We start from the raw sequence: 18,756 nt of genomic DNA, 5'->3' as shown, positions 1-18,756 counted from the left end.
GGCAGCTACTATTGTTGTAAAATCGCTTACTGTGCTAGGCAAGGTGGCACGTGATGAAGAGCACCAAATTATTGCAAATGAGGTGGCCATGCTCAATGGTGCATTGGCATTATTGGGTAATGCCCACTACAGAAATAACTTGAACAGGCGACATATCATAAAGAGGGACATTAATCCCAAATATTCTCATTTGTGTGCTGACAAGGCTCCCATGACGGGTCTATTGTTTGGGGATGACCTGTCACAAGCCAACAGAAATAATGAGGAGGCAGAAAGGCTGAAAACCAAATTCACTTTTAGAAGCCTACATCTTGGACTGCAAGCAGTGGCAGATTTGGTGGAGGTAAACAATGTAACTTTTTTGCCAAGGCCTCCTCCTGTGGATTCCCATCCAGATATCAGCTGTATGGTTTTTGCAGGATGCCCTCCAGTGGTGAACACAGGTGCTCCTACCCTGCTCAAGCTTGGACAACAAAAAACGTGAGAGGCCGGGGTCTACATAACCCCCGGCGTTAACCCAGGTGAAAGAACAATTTGAGGCTGGGCAACTTCACAAGTTTATCAATAAATGGCGTGTGATTACAAGTGACCTGTTCATTTTGGATATGGTGGAACATTGTCATCTGAATATAGATGAAGCTAATATCAGATATTTATTTTGAGAGGATATACAGTACGAGTATGTCTTTAGTGAGAAAGATAAACTGATTATGCATTAGGAGGTTAAAAAATTGTTAGAGATAAAGGCCATCATAGAGACACATGGACAGGATCAACAAATACTTTCACCAGTTTTTCTGAGGAAGAATAAGACTGGGGGATTATAGGATGGTGTTAAATCTTGAAAACTGAACAGGCATGTAGAATATACTCATTTTAAAATGGAAAATTTTGAACAAGTATTACAGTTGCTTAGTCAAGGAGATTATATGGCTTCTATAGACCTTAAAAAAGCCTATTATTCAGTAAAAATTGCAGAGGAACAACAAAAATATCTGTGTTTTAGATGGTTGGATAAGATTTACCAGTTCACATGTCTATCTAATGGGTTTTCGGATGGTCCTCGTCTATTTACAAAACTTCTGAAGCCAGTTTTCTCTACACTTAGGCATAAAAGCCACAACATCACTAGTTATATTGATGATACGCTTCTGTATAGTAGCTCTTTGCTGAGATGTTTTGATTGCATGAATGACAACATTCAGTTGTTGCAGAGTGTAGGTTTCTGCATAAATGTGGAGAAATCTGTTTTCAGTCCCACTACGCGTATTGAGTATTTAGGTAATGTGATAGATTTGGTGGCCATGACAGTTACCTTGCCGGCGCGTAGGAGGGATGAGATTATACAGCATTGCTCTCTTTTAGTCAATAGACAAAGAAAAAATTAGAATTGTGGCAAGAGTGATTGGCCTGCTGGTGGCAGCAATCCCAGCTGTAGAGATGGGGAAGATGCACTATAGGAGGATGGAAAGAGCAAAGATCAAGGCTTTGGAAGAGGCTTGTGGAGACTTTAATAGATGGATGAACATTACAGAGGAGATTAGAACAGATTTAAACCGGTGGATTAAGGAATTGGAGAATCAAAACAGGAAAATATTCAGAAATGCACCAGATACTGAGTTGTTCACAGATGCTTAAAATCTAGGATGGGCAGGTTGCCAAAATAGCATCACTACCAATGGCAGATGGTCCCCTGAAGAGGTGCGTTCGCACATTAATGCGTGAATTATTGGCTATGTTATTCTCATTGAGATCTTTTACACATCTCCATAGAGGTTTACATGTCAGGGTGTTATGTGATAACACCACAGCGATTAATTATGTGAATGAGATGGGAGGTGTTAAGTCAATAGTTTGTGATGACATTAGCAGGAACATCTGGGAATGGTGTCTTAGTAATGGGGTATGGCTGACAGCTTCCCACATACCAGGCAAATGTAACGTCATGGCCGACGAGGCATCACGTTACTTTAATGACGGACATGAGTGGCAGCTGAATGAGATGATATTTAAGGAATTGTGTTCTATATTTGGGAATCCTTGTATAGACCTATTTGCTTCATGTTTGAACAAACAAATGACTCCATTCTGTGCATGGACACCAGATCCAGAGGCTGCATATATTGATGCAGTTACAATTCCGTGGGCTAAATTTAAATTGGTTTATCTCTTTCCTCCCTTCTCTCTGATCTCTAGATGTCTGCAGAAGTTAAGGGAGGAAAGGACCAGAGGATGGATCATAGTGCCACTTTGGCCATCACAACCGTGGATGGGGGTGCTCCTTCGGATGCTAGTAGACGACCCTCGGGTCATACAGAGAAGGAAAAATGTGCTAATGCATCCGTCAACTGCTGAGGAACTCCCAATAATGAAACACACAAATTTGATGGCTTGTCAGTTGTCCGGAAACAACTTGGAGAACGTGGCATATCTAAAGAAGGTACGGAAATCATTATGGCCTCTTGGAAACCAGCAACAGGTAGACAATACAACACTCACATCAAGAGGTGGACACTCTTTTGTAGAAGAGGGAACATTAATCCCATTGCACCATCTATAACAGATATATTAAACTTTGTCTCATAACTTTCAAAGGAATGTGGGTTATGAAAGCATTAACACGGCGAGAGGGACTCTATCTGAAATAGGAATTATGGTGGAAGGCTGCAGAGCGGGCAATCACCCACTTGTCAACGGATTTCTGCGGGGAGTCTTCAACTTACGCCCTTCTACACCCAGGTATGCAACGACCTGGGATGTGAAACTTGTATTACAAAAGATAAGACTCTGGAACCACTACACAGCCTAACACTGAAAGACTTATTGCTAAAAATGGTGATGCTGATGGCAATGACACAAGCAGCCAGGATCCAAACTTTGCACTTATTGTTGGTGAATATGGCATTTGGAGAAGAATCTGTTTCAGTTTTGTTAGGATGTAACATCAAGCAATGCAGGCCAAAATTTAATGTTCGTACTATTGTATTTAAAGCTTATCCTCAGGATTACAGATTGTGTGTAGTTAAGGCTATGAAAGAATATATAGAAAGAACTGAGAGGCTAAGGACAGAATCTGGAAATGCAGATGGGAGACTACTCATAAGTTATATAAAACCTCATAGGGGTGTTTCTAAGGACATGGTGGCAAGGTGGCTTAAGACTATGTTATGTAAGTGTGGGATTTATACCAAGAGGTACACAGCAGGTAGTATTAGACCTGTGTCAGTGTCTAAGGCCAAGGCACTGGATGTGCCTATTGCCACCATCATGGCAAAAGCTGGTTGGACGCAGGAAGCCACATTTGCTAAATATTATAATAAGGCTATACAAGGGGAAATAGACCCTTTTTCAAGAAGCAGTGCCAGGCTCAGTATAATGTAAGGTTTGAAATGTTATCAGCAGTAAAAATCATGTTCTATTTTCATATATGACAATGGGGTTTTTGTAATAGGAACTTTTATTTACACCTATTTACAAAATGTGAAATTTGACAGAACCCTTTACATACAACACCCACATGACTTTAAAATCTCATGTGAACGGCACCATCTAGCAGACAAGTGATTTGCCGAAGTAAAATTACAGAAGTACATGAGACTTACCGTAAGTTAGTTGAAATGTGCTTCGGATTTTGCGAGGCACATCACGTCTGCTAGATGGTAGAGTTCACATGCCCTCCACTCCTTCCCTTTGTTAATTGATAATTCTTGGTTTACACAACAAAAATTCACTGACTGGAAGGGTTGGGAGATAATATTTCATGTGGGTAGTTGTATCTTTAAAGACTGACTGTGTGGCGAAGTGTAGTGTATCTCATGTGAACTCTACCATCTAGCAGACGTGATGTGCCTCGCAAAATCCGAAGCACATTTCAACTAACCTACGGTAAGTCTCATGTACTTCTGTAATTATGTGTGACCTTGCACCACTCTAGTTTGTTATTATAAATATCTTCATTTCTATATGTAAAGCTGTATCTTTTTGCTTCTCTCTTTCCCATCATTATTATGTGTGCCCTTGGACCACTCTTGTTCGTTTGCCTACATATTATGTGCTCACTGATTGACACACACCCACAGGGATGCTGAGGCCATGAAAGTATTGGAGAAAATCAGACCAAAGGATGCAGATTTGATAAATGAAATTGAAGTTATGAAAGCAGCCTTGGCTGAAGATACCAATCAGGTTAGTGTTTCATGCAGCTTTTTCATTTTCTCTACATAGATGGGCTTGTATGAAACTAATTGCAAGTTAAATTTAATTATTTGCTGATAACTGATTTTTTTTATTGGAATGTAAGATTTTCTTGAATCAGTACAATATATTTCCCAAGAAGGAAGCTATAAATTGTTGACATTGCCAAGAGTGGATTTTCCCCAGTAATTCTTATTTCTTTACTTTTGCTTGTAATTCTCATTCATGAGCTGTGAGAGCAGAATGAGAAAGGCAGTAGCTTTTATAGATGAATGAAATATAATTTTGCACCAAAAGTTTGGAAAGAGTTTGGCAGAGTGAAGTGTGCAAGGATAATGAGCCTTCTTGATCATCCTCATGAGAGAGGTCTTAGAAACAGCCATAAAGGAGAGTGGACACCTGTTACTCCTAGAGGTGACATTAATTTTTTTCCCGAAACACATGATTTTTGGTGTGCATGTATCTTAGTATGCAAAACATCAAATCCCCAATTTTCATTGAGATATGCACAAAAGTTTCAGAGAAAAAAATGTTACACACTGAAAATGTAAAAAAATGGCATCAGTATCGCATGAATTTCTCATTTGTTTTTCAAGCAGTTGTTTTAAAAATAATTTTCCACAATACACATAAATATAAATTTATTTTATCAAAGATGGGGTTTCAGTAAGATATTTGATATAGAAATAAGACAAAAACAAATTTTGATGACCAAAATTTTCAATTTTTTGACTGCCCAAAAATCTACCATGATATGAACAACTTATTTTTGGAAATTGATCTTTGGTGAAATAAGGCCTTTTTTTCCTCTTTCCAAAGATACCTTTATATCTGCATTATCTTGTAAGTCAACAAAGAAATTGTGCTTGAAATAGGAAAAATTTAAGTTTTGAGATATGAACCATTTTCTTCTGAGAAGTGTGTATCATTGTGTATGTTCGCTTTTTTCAGCAAAATTTTACAAATAATAGGAGAAAAATGACAACCAAGAGTAAACCAGTGTCTGTTCTCATGTTCAGGTCTAATTGGCACTTGGTCCCCTCCTGTTTGACAGGATATTACTCACTAGCAGGTGAGAGTATCAGAGGGTGTGACACAAGTGATGGCAGCACAAGTGCTGCCAAAGCTGTTGTTTTTTACCTCAATTTTTTTTCTCCCAGAAGCATTTATAGCATATCTTGGATATGAGGCTTCCAAGCTGGGAGAGAGATGATGTATTTCCCCTCATCTTTGTAGGGGAATGGAAATTTTCCTGGAATAACTGGATTTGTATATCCAGCTTTGTTGCTTGGTAGGACTCAGCAGAGGGAAGACGCTGAGGTGATGGAGAGGTGCAATGTGAGGTTGGGCAGGGTGGTGACAAGAGTGTCGGGGGTGGTGACTGGTCTTCTTTTCTTTTCTCTCTTTACTGCCTTCAATCATGCAAGCTTTGCCTCTGGATGATGACCCATTGCTTCCAAACTTGTGAATGGGTAAAAAAAGACAAGAAAAATGGGGTGAGGTGCTAGACAGCAGACACTGAGATGGTTGGGGACTCAGAGCTGCTCCTCCCACTTCTCTGTAGCACTGTTGCCATATTCACAAATATTAAAAAAAAACACCAAATTAAAGTTAAATGCTTCAAAATCATGAGTTTCTATAAGACACATGGCCTAGTGTGCAACAGGCATTTAAATCCCATTAAATAACTGTAAGCAAAGGTAATTTAAATATATAAGGAATGATATTATCAGTTTACAGGAAATAGCAGATACCACAAGGGTGACTATGTTGTTAAAAACTCAATTTTGAGGTCTGGGTAAAAAAAATTGTTTTTTTCCATCCAGTCTGCTTAACGTAAGTAGTAAGACTGCTTATTCCTGCTCTGGTTCTGTGTAGAGAGGACTGAGGGAGGTGCTGTCTTCTGCTCCAGTTCGTCAGGCACTTCTGGTTGGTTCTTTGCTACAGCTTTTCCAGCAAATCTCTGGCATTAACACCGTCATGTAAGTATGATTTTAGTTGCCATGTGAAAGACCTTTGCAACTTAAGATGACCATTTTGGAGCTAGGGCAGTATAGCACTATTTTGATCTCTCTTTGTCATACTGCATATAGTCAATTCCAAATCCTGAGAAATCTTGAGAAAAAAAAAAGCCCCTCCCATCACTTCCAAAAGATGAGCTCAGTTGGACCTTTGGTTTTGTGGGACAGAGGGTCAGTCCACTGGTGAAGCTCTAGCTACACTTGTCTTCATCTTTACTACACTAACTGGTCTGTGTCTCCATCAGGAATCAAAACAGATATATTTCCCTAAGAATTAGAATTGCTCTCTCTCTCTCTCTCTCTCTCTCTCTCTCTCTCTCTCTCTCTCTCTCTCTCTCTCTCTCTCTCTCTCTCTCTCTCTCTCTCTCTCTCTCTCTCTCTCTCTCTCTCTCTCTCTCTCTCTCTCTCTCTCTCTCTCTCTCTCTCTCTCAAGTTTCTCAAGTTGAATTTAGTATGTAGTATAACAGTTTAACCCCACATGGTGTGACAATTATCATGAAAAAAAATCTGAAAGCTCCTCCTATAGTCAAGTAGTGGGAGGAGCCTGTATTTGATAAGATTTGGAATTGAGTTAAGTGGCTACCTTTGCCAAATGTCTGGAAATGATTTCCCTGGAGAAAACATTATTGTATTTAATATTATAAACCAATTAATGTTACTCTTATTAAGGAACATTCATGATGTTCCCAATGGGGAATTTATAATATGACAGTATCTCTGAACTCTGTACTGCAGGTATTACAGTGCATCAATCATTACCATGGCTGGAATCACAGACAAATCTCTAGCAATTTGGTTGTCTGCTGCCACATCCTCCATGAACTTTTTTGGCACCTTCCTTGGGTTGTGGCTGGTGGAGCGATTAGGACGGAGGTCCCTCACTCTTGGCTCTCTTCTGGGCACAATGCTTTCTTTGTTTGTGATGGCCCTCACCTTCCAGATGGCATACATCAACAGTCCCAAGGTCACCTTCCCAAACTCTGACTCACATGAATGTTTTGCTGACTCGTAAGTACATTGATTCATTGATTACATTTTTGTTATGATATTAGAATATACATTCAATCAAAATAAAAACCAAACTGACAAATTTGTATGTTTGTTTTTATGTATGTGTTTATCTATTTGTATTTTTACAGAATTAAGGCAAGCTCTCATTTTTTTTCAAATGTATGATATGAGAGACAGGGCTGCGTGTGTGTGTGTGTGTGTGTGTGTGTGTGTGTGTGTGTGTGTGTGTGTGTGTGTTGTACTTTGTCTGGGCCACCCTGTGTGGGATTGCCAGCCTAGTATATAGATAGGTGTGAGAGAGAGAGAGAGAGAGAGAGAGAGAGAGAGAGAGAGAGAGAGAGAGAGAGAGAGAGAGAGAGAGAGAGAGAGAGAGAGAGAGAGACAGAGAGAGAGAGAGAGACTGGATTGTGTTACATGTGAGAAAAAGGCAGACACACACCCCACAAATAAACAAAATTGCAGAATTGATGCTCTCCCCCTCTCTCTTATCTCCCAATTTCCAGCTTCTTTTCCCTTCTTTTTTTTTCTGTCTTTCTTTCTGTGTGTGTGTGTGTGTGTGTGTGTGTGTGTGTGTGTGTGTGTGTGTGTGTGTGTGTGTGTACCTAGTTATATTTACCTAGTTGTAATGTACAGGAGGAGAGCTATGCTCAAGCTGTCCCATCTTTGTATCTCTTGGTGTCTAACATGGCCTTATAAATTCATGTATTGTCTCTGCACACATTACTTTCTCATCCATTCCATTCCATATATCTACTACTCTATGGTGAAAGCTGTTCATTTTCACATTTCTTTTGTGACTAAAAAGATCTTCCTTCCACATTCTCATGTATCTCTCATGTCCCATTTTATTAGGTCTTCTCTGTCAAGCACTTCATATTCATGATTCTATAAATTCCTATCGTGTCCTCTTTCCCTTCTTTGTTCTGTTATGACCACTTTTCCACCCTCTTACCGCTGTCGCAAATCGACTAGCCTCCCTGAGTCTTCCTATGTAGACTCAGTGCAGGGCTTAACTACAGGTGTACAGGGTCCCTTTGAACTCCTGTACCCTCAAAATGGGTGGTTGCAACACCAGATTCTGCTCCCCTTTATGACTGCCACTACCTGGGATCATCCTCCCTACACTGCCATGTCTACACAATGTGGTGTAGAGCTAGATTCATCTTCACAGGATCCTTCTGGCTTCCTGTGATGAACTACACAAATGAGGTCACCAACCTGTTTCACCAGCCTACAGGCAAGGGAATATTACTGCTGCCAAATCACTCCAACAGCTGGGAAAGAATTGCCAGCCTTATTCTAGGAGGAGACTCACAGCAAGGAATACACTTTAAATGTTGAAGTATAATGCCTCATTGAACAACTGCCCTCGAATAATAAATCCAATCCTCTGTCCAACAATGTATCATATCTCCAGCTGAATAGTGTCGTTTACAGCCTCCTGGACAGCAGGGCTCAACAGGACCTGAGGAGGGAGTAAGGTTCCATTACACAGCAATACACTTCAAATCCTTTGTGGTTAAACACTACCAAAGCCTTGACAAGCAGTAGCATTTGACAAGGCATGATGTACACAAGCAAACTGTCCACAGACCAACAGGAGGGTTGTTGACTGCTCACTGTCTCCAGGTATTTGCTTCATGAGCAGATGAGGAGTCATGCCTTAATGTATGCTAAATGCCTTACAGGAAAGTGTACTCATAGGCAAGCACTAACACTAGGTATATAATAAGCATGGGGCATACTGCAGTAAATTAATCCAATATCCCTTAAAGCAACTGGCCCCATCTAGCTGTATCCTGCCTGGTCTCCTTGGAAATGCTGCCTAACATGATATGTCTGTCTCGTCCTAGCTACCAACTGTGACTGACTCGTGGGAATGCAACACACACTGAGCTTTCATTGGTCATAAGGATATGACTCATGCAGGAGGGGAGGAGGGGGATGGGAGGGGTGCATCCCATGCTGCCCACTGCCTCCTGCACTCACACTCACTGGCTGCTAACTCTGTGCAATAAAACACTTTTCATTTGAAAATTCTGGTGACTAAACTGTAGGACCTGGATGAATACTGATTAATACATTGTCAAGGGCAACTCTTTTACTATAAACTATGTGAGGCTTAACATGAGGGAATGACGGGAAAGTGCTTAAGTTAAATAGGGAAGGAGACTGGGTGGAAAGTATAAAATTTTCAATGTAACTGCAAGAGTGGGCCAAAGAGTCATCAGCATCAGGCACCCCCCCACTCCTACGCTCACTCTCTCACTTATTCTTATTCTTCTCTCCCATCTCCCTCTTCATACTCTCATGTCTTCTTCTAATTATGCTCTACATAACAGTGTTGCTAATTTCAGTCTTGATAGCATCTCCTTACACAACATTTCTGACAAGCATAGAGCCAATTTTGTTGCTGCTCTTGGAACCCTTTCAAGTCTCCTAATGTTCTTTTTTGTGCTTGGTGACCACACTGGTGCTGCATATTCCAATCTTGCCCTTTTCAGAGTGATCAGTTTCTTTATCATTTCTTCATCCATGTGGGTAAATGCCACTCATATTTTTCAATAGGTTGCAAGTCTCCAACAATTTTATTTGTATGTTTCTCAGGTGACATGTTGTCTGATATGAATACTCCCAGATCTCTTTTCAATTTTTATTTCTTTATGATCTCTCCTCCAAGTATATATTGCCTTGAAATCCTCTGCTTGCTCTCTCCAAACTCTATTACACTGGATTTCTTGATATTGAATTCCATTTCCCGTTTGCAGCTCCATTCCCAAACTTTATGAAGGTCTTGTTCCAACATTTCACAATTGTCCTCCATAATTTAGTGTCATCGGCAAAGAGACTCGCATAACTATTAATTCCTTCATCTGTGTCATTAATATATATTGGAAACATAACTGGGGCTAATACTGATGCCTGTGGAACCCCACTGATAACTTCCTTCCAGGGAGAACACTTGCCTCTAATTATCACTCTTATTTCCCTGTCTTTCAGAGTCACTCAACTAGTCCAGCAGCTTTCTTTACACTCCTCCTATGATCTCTAGTTTCCTTAGTAGTCTTTTGTGTGCCACCTTATCAAAAGCCTTTTTTAGATTGAGGAATACACAGTCCACTCTTATTTGAATTATATACATATAGTTTTAGAGTAGAAACATTTCAGATTTATGGTACATGATTTACTTTTTCTGAATCCAAATTGTCTCGTCATTGTGCTGTTCGCTTCCAGGTGTTTAGTCCATCTGTTCATAATAACTTTCCTCAAATCTTGGCTGCCTTACTTGTTAAGGGTACTGGTCTGTAATTACTTGGGTATTCTTTGTTGCCTTTATATGTTGGCACAGTATTTGCTCTTTTCCGGTCTCTTGGGATTTTCCTTCCTTTAGTGAACTCTATATAATGCTTTGTATTTTATCTGCTAACTCCTCACTACATTCTTTTAATATTCAGTTTGTAATTCTGTCTGGTCCATGTGACTTCCTCAACTCATTAACTTTTTTATTTCATGTACTGTGATCTCTATATCTCCCATCTTTCTTGCTCCTGTCCTTCCTCACCCCAATCACTCTCGTAAAGGCTGCTTGGAATTGCTCATTCATAATCTTAGCCATTTCCATACTCCAATCCATCTCTGCATAATTTTCTTATTTCATGTTTATTTTTTAATTTGCTATTTGCATGTCTTTAGAAGAGTTTTGGTTGATTTTTACATTTGTCAGTTATGTTCTTCTTATAATTCTTTTCCTCTTCCCTAAGTATTTCCACATATTCATTTCTTGCACTTGTATATTCCAGCCACCTCTGGATTTCTCCTCTGTCTCTTCCATGCCCTGTCCCTTCTTTCCTTCGCCTCACCACACCTCATGTTAGACCACTCTTTGATTTTACTCTCCTTCTGATTTAATTTTGACACATGTTGTTCCACTCCGTTTAAAGATTTCCAACAGGAGCTTCCACTTGTGTTCTACACTCATTTCTGACATGAAAAAGTTGCTCCATTCTGTCTCTTTAAAATATTTTTTGAGTTCTTCAAAGTCTGTTTTGTTATAAACTAATCTCCCTTCCCTGTGGTCTTCTTTCCTTACAAATGATACACCTTCTATCAGTTCCAGTTTAATCAGTATGTGGTGACTCTTGCCAATAGGGTGATTGTATGTAACCTCTCTGACTATCTCAGGCTCTTTGGTTGAAGATTATATCAATTCGTGGTGGTTCATCATTATTTCTTTATCTGGTGTTTTGCTGAACCTACTGTCATTGTGTTCTCCATAATCATGTTAAGCAATATATTTCCCCAGGAACTTTAACCTCCCTCAGTTATCAGTGTCTCCCAGCATACTTCTTTATAGTTAAAAAGTCACCTATAAGCATAAGTTTGTCACTCTTTCATCAATTCCATTAAGACAATCTTGTATCACTCATCATCTTGGCACATTATGCTTCTCCCCATGATATTGTTTTAGGTGGGATATAACTCACTACAGAATCTCACCTTTCCATGTTTCTGGCTCCCAATTTAAGCCTAATTATTACAGCACTTTCCTTTCCTTAGCTGACTCTACTCACTTTTAGATTATTCTTAGTTATTAACATGACTTCACCATCATGCTTACCCTTCCTGTTTTTTTAACCAAATATTGTACTTTCCATTCTCAGTGCTGTTCAACAGTAGTTGACCACCTAGTTTAGTTTGTGTTATTCCCATTATATCAGGCTTAAACTCCTTCAGGTAATGATTTAATTCCATGATCACTGAGATAAGTTCATTCACATTGATATATGTCATTTTCAGTTTTCCTTTTCTTTCTTTCTCTCTTCCATGTATCATTTCTGCAGTCTCATATCCATGACTCTCCAATAGAAACTCTTCTTCTCTATCAGTTGTTATTTTTTTCCTTCTCATTTCATTTCTTAACTTTCATTCTTTTTCTGCTTCATCCAGATTTATGTCCCTCTTTAACCACATGGTCTTGTAGTTAGTATTCTTAGAGAGTTTTTCCTGCCCTTGCCAGGATTTCCCCTGCTGCAACCTGACCTCATTCTCACCTTCAATGGCTTCTGGCCTTCCTATATGTATTCTCCAGTCCTATACATTTCCACTATTTCCTGTTCCAAGCTTTATTCTTGGTCCTTGACTGCTCTAATGATTGTTCTTCTCACCTCTATTTTCTTCTCTTTCCATTGCATGTCTTGCTGGATTCTTTTTCTCTTCAAGGCCAAACTTGATAATGCCTTTCTTTTTTTCACCTTGTCCCTCACCATAGCTCTTTTCTCCCAAATTATTTTGATTATTGTCTCTTTTGTCTTCTCTATTTGATTCTGAACTACAGTACTTGCAAAAAGTACGTGGAAAAGGTAAAGAGACAAAAAAAAATTCTTGTTCTCCTTTACTTCAATACTTTGCATGGCCACCACAGGCCTTCAGAATAGCTTGGAATAGAATCTGATTCTTTTACAATATTCCACTCCAGTGCCATGTATCTATATGTCTCTGAGTGCATCAATCGTGCAGGAGAGTGTTGAAGTATAATGTCTTTCTTGGCCTTGTGGCAGGGTGCATTGCCTCTCATAAACAAATTGCTGTCACCAATTTCGTAAAAATTCAGCATGTATCTTTGAAGGACTTTAATGTAGCAGTCTCCATTCATAGTGACATTCTTGGGAAGGAAATAAATTCCTCCCTGCCCCATTCCACCACTAAAAGAAACCCAAATCATGACTGAAGGTGGGTGTTTGACAGTCAAATGCAGGTAACAGGGGTCAAGGGGGCTCATGCCAGGGGGACACCTCAGACTTGCCATGCCTGACTGCATGCACCACACTGAAATGTGGACTTGTCACTTCATATGACCCTTCTCCAATCTTCACTAGTGAAATCCTTGTATTTCTTTGCAAACTTGAGACGAGCAACATGCATCTTGCAAGTCATTATGAGCTTGGAGGTTGGAGAGTGAAGATGCAGCTTCAGCTCCTTCTGACAATGGTGCTGGATGGTGTGTTCCACCACATTATCAAGGATGGATGAGAAGGCTTGTTTGAGTTGTCTTGGGATTTTTCAATACTTGGGATTTTTCTTGTAATCAACTTTTCTGTAGTAGGTGAGGTTTTCCTGGGGCATCGTGGAACTGACTGATGAGCTGGAACTTAATATTGAGGAAGATTCTTAGCTCTTGAAATGAGATTATAGATAGCTGTTTTCTCTTTCCCTGTTCCCCTATAAATTACATTTTTATTTATCATGAGGCAAGAATACGTGCCTTTTCTTGATCAGTGAGGCTCTTGGGACCCAACTTAGTTGTGTGCCTAGGTGTTGGTACATGGAAAAGCAGGGAAGAAGAAAAGGTAGTGATTTCTTCTTTTGATAAACATCAGTCATCATCTTGTTGTAACAGAGTCTCATGCAACACTGACAGGAAATAGGATTAGGAGAGTTGCCAGATACTGACCGTAGTTGCCTAGTACTACTATAATGAGATCTAAGCATTCTATCTCCTTGGGAGGACTCTTATTTTGGAGGGTCACTCATATGGCACAAGCCACGCTTTTTTTGTGGATACTGTGTTTCAATGAAACTTATCTACTTATCTTTGTTTTCCTTCTCCCAGACATCTCTCATTTCATTTAACTTGCTTTCATCTACAGTTCCTTTAGATTCCTTTTTAACTTTTTCTTCAATCCTCTTAGTCAAGTCATTTCCCAGGGATTCACATTTTTCTCTCACGAGGTTATTCTTGGCTTCCAACTGAGCAAATTTAGCCTCAAAGTCCTTTCTCAAAACTTGTTCTTATTCACGAGCATTTCCAGTTTCTATTGTAACTCTAGGACCATGTTTTCTAAATACACCATTCTCTTATAAGCCATTCTCCTAGACAAAACTTCATTGTCCTCTTTAAAACCAGAGAATGCACCAGCAACTACAGGTATTCCATTTTTGTTTACTTTTGTGGTCTGATGTCTTGCACAGGACTGTATGAGTGAAACAGTCTTTTACCAGACATCTTTTATCACACCAGGACAGCACTGGTTTTCATTTTTCTCCCCTTCCTGTACATAACAAACCAGGCTGTTGTGAAGTTTCTGTGAAGAAATTTGGAACCTAGCGCTGTGTTGGGATGTCTGCTCTCCATGTTGGCTGCGGTGTGTGTGTGTGTGTGTGTGTGTGTGTGTGTTGTAAGTAATTCTACAAATAAACTGTACCAATCAAAGCATCTCTGCAACCTGAAAGCATATTGGTCAACAGACAGATCAATCAGTGTTTGAAGTGGTGTGACTCTGTCAGTGGCAAACCCACAGGGATGTGTGCAGATAGACGATAGACTTGTTTGTTTCCAGAGTGTAACCACATTATCACCTTGCAGATGTGGTGTGTGTACCAGCAAGTCTTCCTGTGGATATTGCTTCATGGGTGATCAGAATGATATACTGAATTCAACTTGTCTTGCTACTGATGAAACTTCCTATAATGAGGTAATAAAGATTTGATAAAATTTTTTGTCTTGGAAAGAAAGTAAGAGCACAAGCCATTGAAAGAAAAAAGTGCTCCATCAAGTAGACTTTACTATCCATATGATAGAATAAGTAGCAACTGTATTTTTATAGTAAGGTTGTGTTTGAAAGGAGTAAAAGTTAAGTTATTGATTTTGGAGTGAGAGTAAAGGGAGAGCTTGAAGAAAGTACTAGCAATTTTCTTTGCAGATGACACTGGGAGGGAGATATGTAATTTGAAGGAATAATAGGTAATTTCTGTAGTATGTGTATGGGACAAACTGAAGCTGAATGTTAGACAAAGTAACATAATGAATAACTTTTGAGAGGATGTCAAGGTATGTGAGTTTAGAATAGTTTATAAGTGTGCTAGCTGTATGAAGGTATGTGATTTTTATGTAAGGAGGAAAAATGGAGAAGGAAAAAGAGTACTTGGGAGCAGTGTTACATAAACACAGTGAGATAGATGTGAAGTATGAGAGGGGTGTGGAAATTAAGTGTGTTATAAGATCACTGGAGGAGTCTTTATAAATAGACATTGATCATACATACTAGATGTGTAACTGGTTGCATGTTTCAGTGAGTGTCTGCATCTTTAATGTAAACACAGATTGACATGAAGTAATAATTGCCCTATTATTTTGGGAGCTTCAATGAGTATTGTGTAACCCTTCATTACGTTTCTCTTAAATTTTCTGATGTTATGCAGATGAGTGTGACTGGTTGGTGCAGCAATTCAACACTTATAAATGATGGTCAAGTCACTTTTGCCTATGACTGGTGTCCATACAAGTATGCATGGCTGTGTATTATGGGTCTGGCTATCTACCTTCTCTGCTTCTCCCCAGGTGAGCAACTATTTATTTATTTATTTATTTATTTTTAAGTATGATAAAAGCCCATTATTTAATACTTCAACCTACACACACCTGTACTTGAAGTGTGCTATATTTGCTTGTTGTTGATGGACAGGTATGGGCCCCATGCCATGGACCATCAACAGTGAGATCTATCCTGGATGGGCACGAGCCACCTGCACGTCCATCACCACCTCCATCAACTGGACTGCCAATCTTGTGGTCTCCCTCACTTTTCTTACCTTGACAGAGCTACTTCTCAAACATGGTACAGCACTAATTGCTTCTTTTGTAATTTCACAAGGAAAAACCAGGATTGGAATTTTTAGTTGTCATGTTATCAATTTTTTTTGTTATTTCTACCACATTTAAGAATGTAATGGTGAGAGAAAATGTTTAGACAGGAATTAAGTTAGATCTGCAGGATGGCCAAAGTATCCTGTCTAGATCCTTGTCATTGCCATACTTTAGGGGGGGTAGGCAGGGTATCCTCAAAAGGTATCAGTGCATCAAGATGATGGTCATGATGATGATTTGATCTACATACCAGGCCAGTGTCCTTGAAAGGACACTGGGGTAATCATGATAAGGCTTGCACACCATGTGTTCAGCAGTGGTGTGGAAGTCACCTTTAAAGAAATATAAATGCAAAGAGCAGCCTTAAGATGGTTACCAAGGTTTCAAGGAAAAAAATGGTTATAAAAAGGAAAAAAAAAAAAAAAAACTGGAACATTAAAAGTTTGACTCATTCCTGTGAAAATACACACTTTCTCAGACTAAATCAGAATCCATCTGAAACCCTGAGCTTCCAAAGAGATCGTCACCAATCAACTTTGCATTCCATACTATGAATGTTGAACAAATTTTTCTCTCTAGTAAGTTGAAAAATTAATACTTACTGTCTTACTCCTGCAGGTGTTTTCTACATGTACATGGGCTTAGCTGGTCTGGGCCTCATCATTTTCTTTTTTTTGTTGCCGGAAACTCGTGGTGTGGCTCTGGAAGACATGGAGAACCTATTTTCCAAGCCACTCTCCTCAAGGTTCAGAAGATGAAAACTCCTACATTTCATTGCATTCTGTTGTGTTTTGTTTACAGTAGTCTTTTCATAGCAAATCTACAGTAGAACATTGATTAGTTACTATTTAAAATCAAAAAATGGTTTTGCTTTTTTTAAATCTATTTTTAAATAAGTTTTCCTAAATTAATTTAAATTAATTTAAAAGTTAATTATTTTAATTTATTTAAAAGTGAATTACAAGTTATTTGATTTTGTATGGTGCTGTAATTGCAATAATTGAGGCATATTTCTGAATGCAGAGTTTTTATACATAGTTAGGGAAGATTTTGTTATTGTCATGGACAAGATTATGTCATTTGTGTCCAGTCACACAGGTTTATATACACAAGGAAATGCAAAGTTTGTTTGGTGATATCCTAATTTGATTATTTATATCTTAATTCCTCTGTTCATGTCTGTTTATAACCAGCCCATTTCTGTGTAATCATCTCATCCTAGTAAAAAATCATGTTTAACATGAAGATAGGGTGAAAGTGTTCAGAGTTTGATTTGTAACAAATCAAACTTCCTATTTTGAGTTTGGCTTATACATAGTTGCAATTCTGAGTATGGCTTATAACAAAGCACTTGATTTGTAACAGAGCACTTCCTATTTTAATTTTTGTTTGCAATAAAGCAAAACAAGCACTTCCTATACTGTTTGATTTTTAAGGCCATATCCACATGAGCATACATTGTGTGTCAGACATTGTCTTTGACCATACAAAGTCTGCAGGCACAGCTGTAATGTCCACATAGTGATGTCTGGCCAGTATAAGTCTGGCTGCAGTCAAGTGAGGATTATCTGACTGATGTACTAGTGTTTTGTAATGGTACGACAACCTCAGCATGGTATGGTGAAAGAAAGACAGGAAGCATGCAGCATTATGTTGCAGAGTAATAGCCATGTGCATGATGTGAAAAAGACCAGAACAAAAACACTGGCATTCTGGGGTCCTTACAACTTCCATGTATGTCCTGATACATTATTGACCATACATTTATATGACACTTCTGTGGATGTTTGTGATAATATATGTCTCCCCTCTCTAACCCTCAATTCTATCCCCACCTCATTTGGTTGTCCCTGGATGTTGTGAACTTTATGTAATAGTGTTTCAGTTTTGTATGTAATCCCACAATATGATTCTCAGTAAGTTTGGTAGTCATCAATACCATTGTCAATGGGTATACACAGCTTATCTGTTGCAGGTTTACCAGTAGACCTATTTATTTAATTGCACTGTTTTTTTATATATATAATTCATTTTGCTCTCATATAAACATTTCTGACTGAATTCCAGCTGAAACTTGGTTTATATCGAGTGGCAGCGGAATCACTCCATGGACTGCAAGCAGTGTCTGTTGTATTCACTTGACCTGCATCACAAAGTTTGTTTGCTGACATTTCTCGTTTGTGTCTGCAGACAGTGAATGCTCACGTAGATGGGTCTTAATAAAGCACTTCTTAAGAAACGGCAACAATGCACTCATGTCTGGAGGCTTGGTTAGGCAAGTTTACAACAACATAAAGAGTTGTAGCTATGTATAGGATATGTTGTGAACAGGAGCAGACATCTAGGATCACCATAATTTATAAGCGTGCTATAGTGTTCTTAGATTAAGAAAGAAATATTTATAAATTGAGAAAAATCCTTACAATTATTTATTTTTTTATGCTAAAAAGCCAGAATTTACTTGATATAGTTACAGCAGATCTTTGATTCTTTGGGTCTTTACATAGAATTTAAAATACATCTATACATCACATTCTTATCAATATAATACTCATTTCAATCAAGATATGACCATAGTTCACTCCAGTTTATCAAGATTTGATAAATTCTACCTTACATCATCTTTTTGTTAGAAAAATTACAACCCCTGGAAGCAACCATTAATGTGATATCTCAAAGGGTCTCTGGAGAAAAGTGCACCATTTACGAGCCAGAAAATTTATTAGAAAAAATAAAATTGGGAATCCTCTGAACTCTTACAACACTGAAGCTTGTTTACCACAACCAGTGGCCAACCAAATCTGACACGCAGTATTGCTGTGTGTGGATAAATGTCGAGAAGGTCCTATCCAAGGCTGAAGACTTCCTGTTGCTTCTACCCTTTAG

General features: G+C 38.8%; 1 protein-coding gene across 7 annotated transcripts in view; it reads left to right on the top strand.

The window, feature by feature from the left end:
* The window catches only part of LOC135112833 (proton myo-inositol cotransporter-like), a 65,299-nt gene extending 48,013 nt beyond the window's left edge, over positions 1–17,286 (top strand). For all 7 annotated transcript variants that reach the window (XM_064027689.1, XM_064027688.1, XM_064027690.1 and 4 more), the window contains 7 exons: positions 4,080–4,185; positions 6,073–6,176; positions 6,951–7,223; positions 14,590–14,698; positions 15,426–15,564; positions 15,689–15,841; positions 16,489–17,286. In XM_064027689.1, coding sequence (XP_063883759.1) covers positions 4,080–4,185; positions 6,073–6,176; positions 6,951–7,223; positions 14,590–14,698; positions 15,426–15,564; positions 15,689–15,841; positions 16,489–16,628 — 1,024 coding nt within the window. In that variant the 3' untranslated portion in view covers positions 16,629–17,286. The remainder of the gene's footprint in view (positions 1–4,079; positions 4,186–6,072; positions 6,177–6,950; positions 7,224–14,589; positions 14,699–15,425; positions 15,565–15,688; positions 15,842–16,488) is intronic.
* Positions 17,287–18,756: the final 1,470 nt, after the last annotated feature.

This window comes from Scylla paramamosain, chromosome 24 (assembly GCF_035594125.1).
Source record: "Scylla paramamosain isolate STU-SP2022 chromosome 24, ASM3559412v1, whole genome shotgun sequence".
NCBI classification, from domain to species: Eukaryota; Metazoa; Arthropoda; class Malacostraca; order Decapoda; family Portunidae; genus Scylla; species Scylla paramamosain.
The sequence above is the reverse complement of the archived record's forward strand: the minus strand, read 5'-3'. Positions and strand labels throughout refer to the sequence as shown.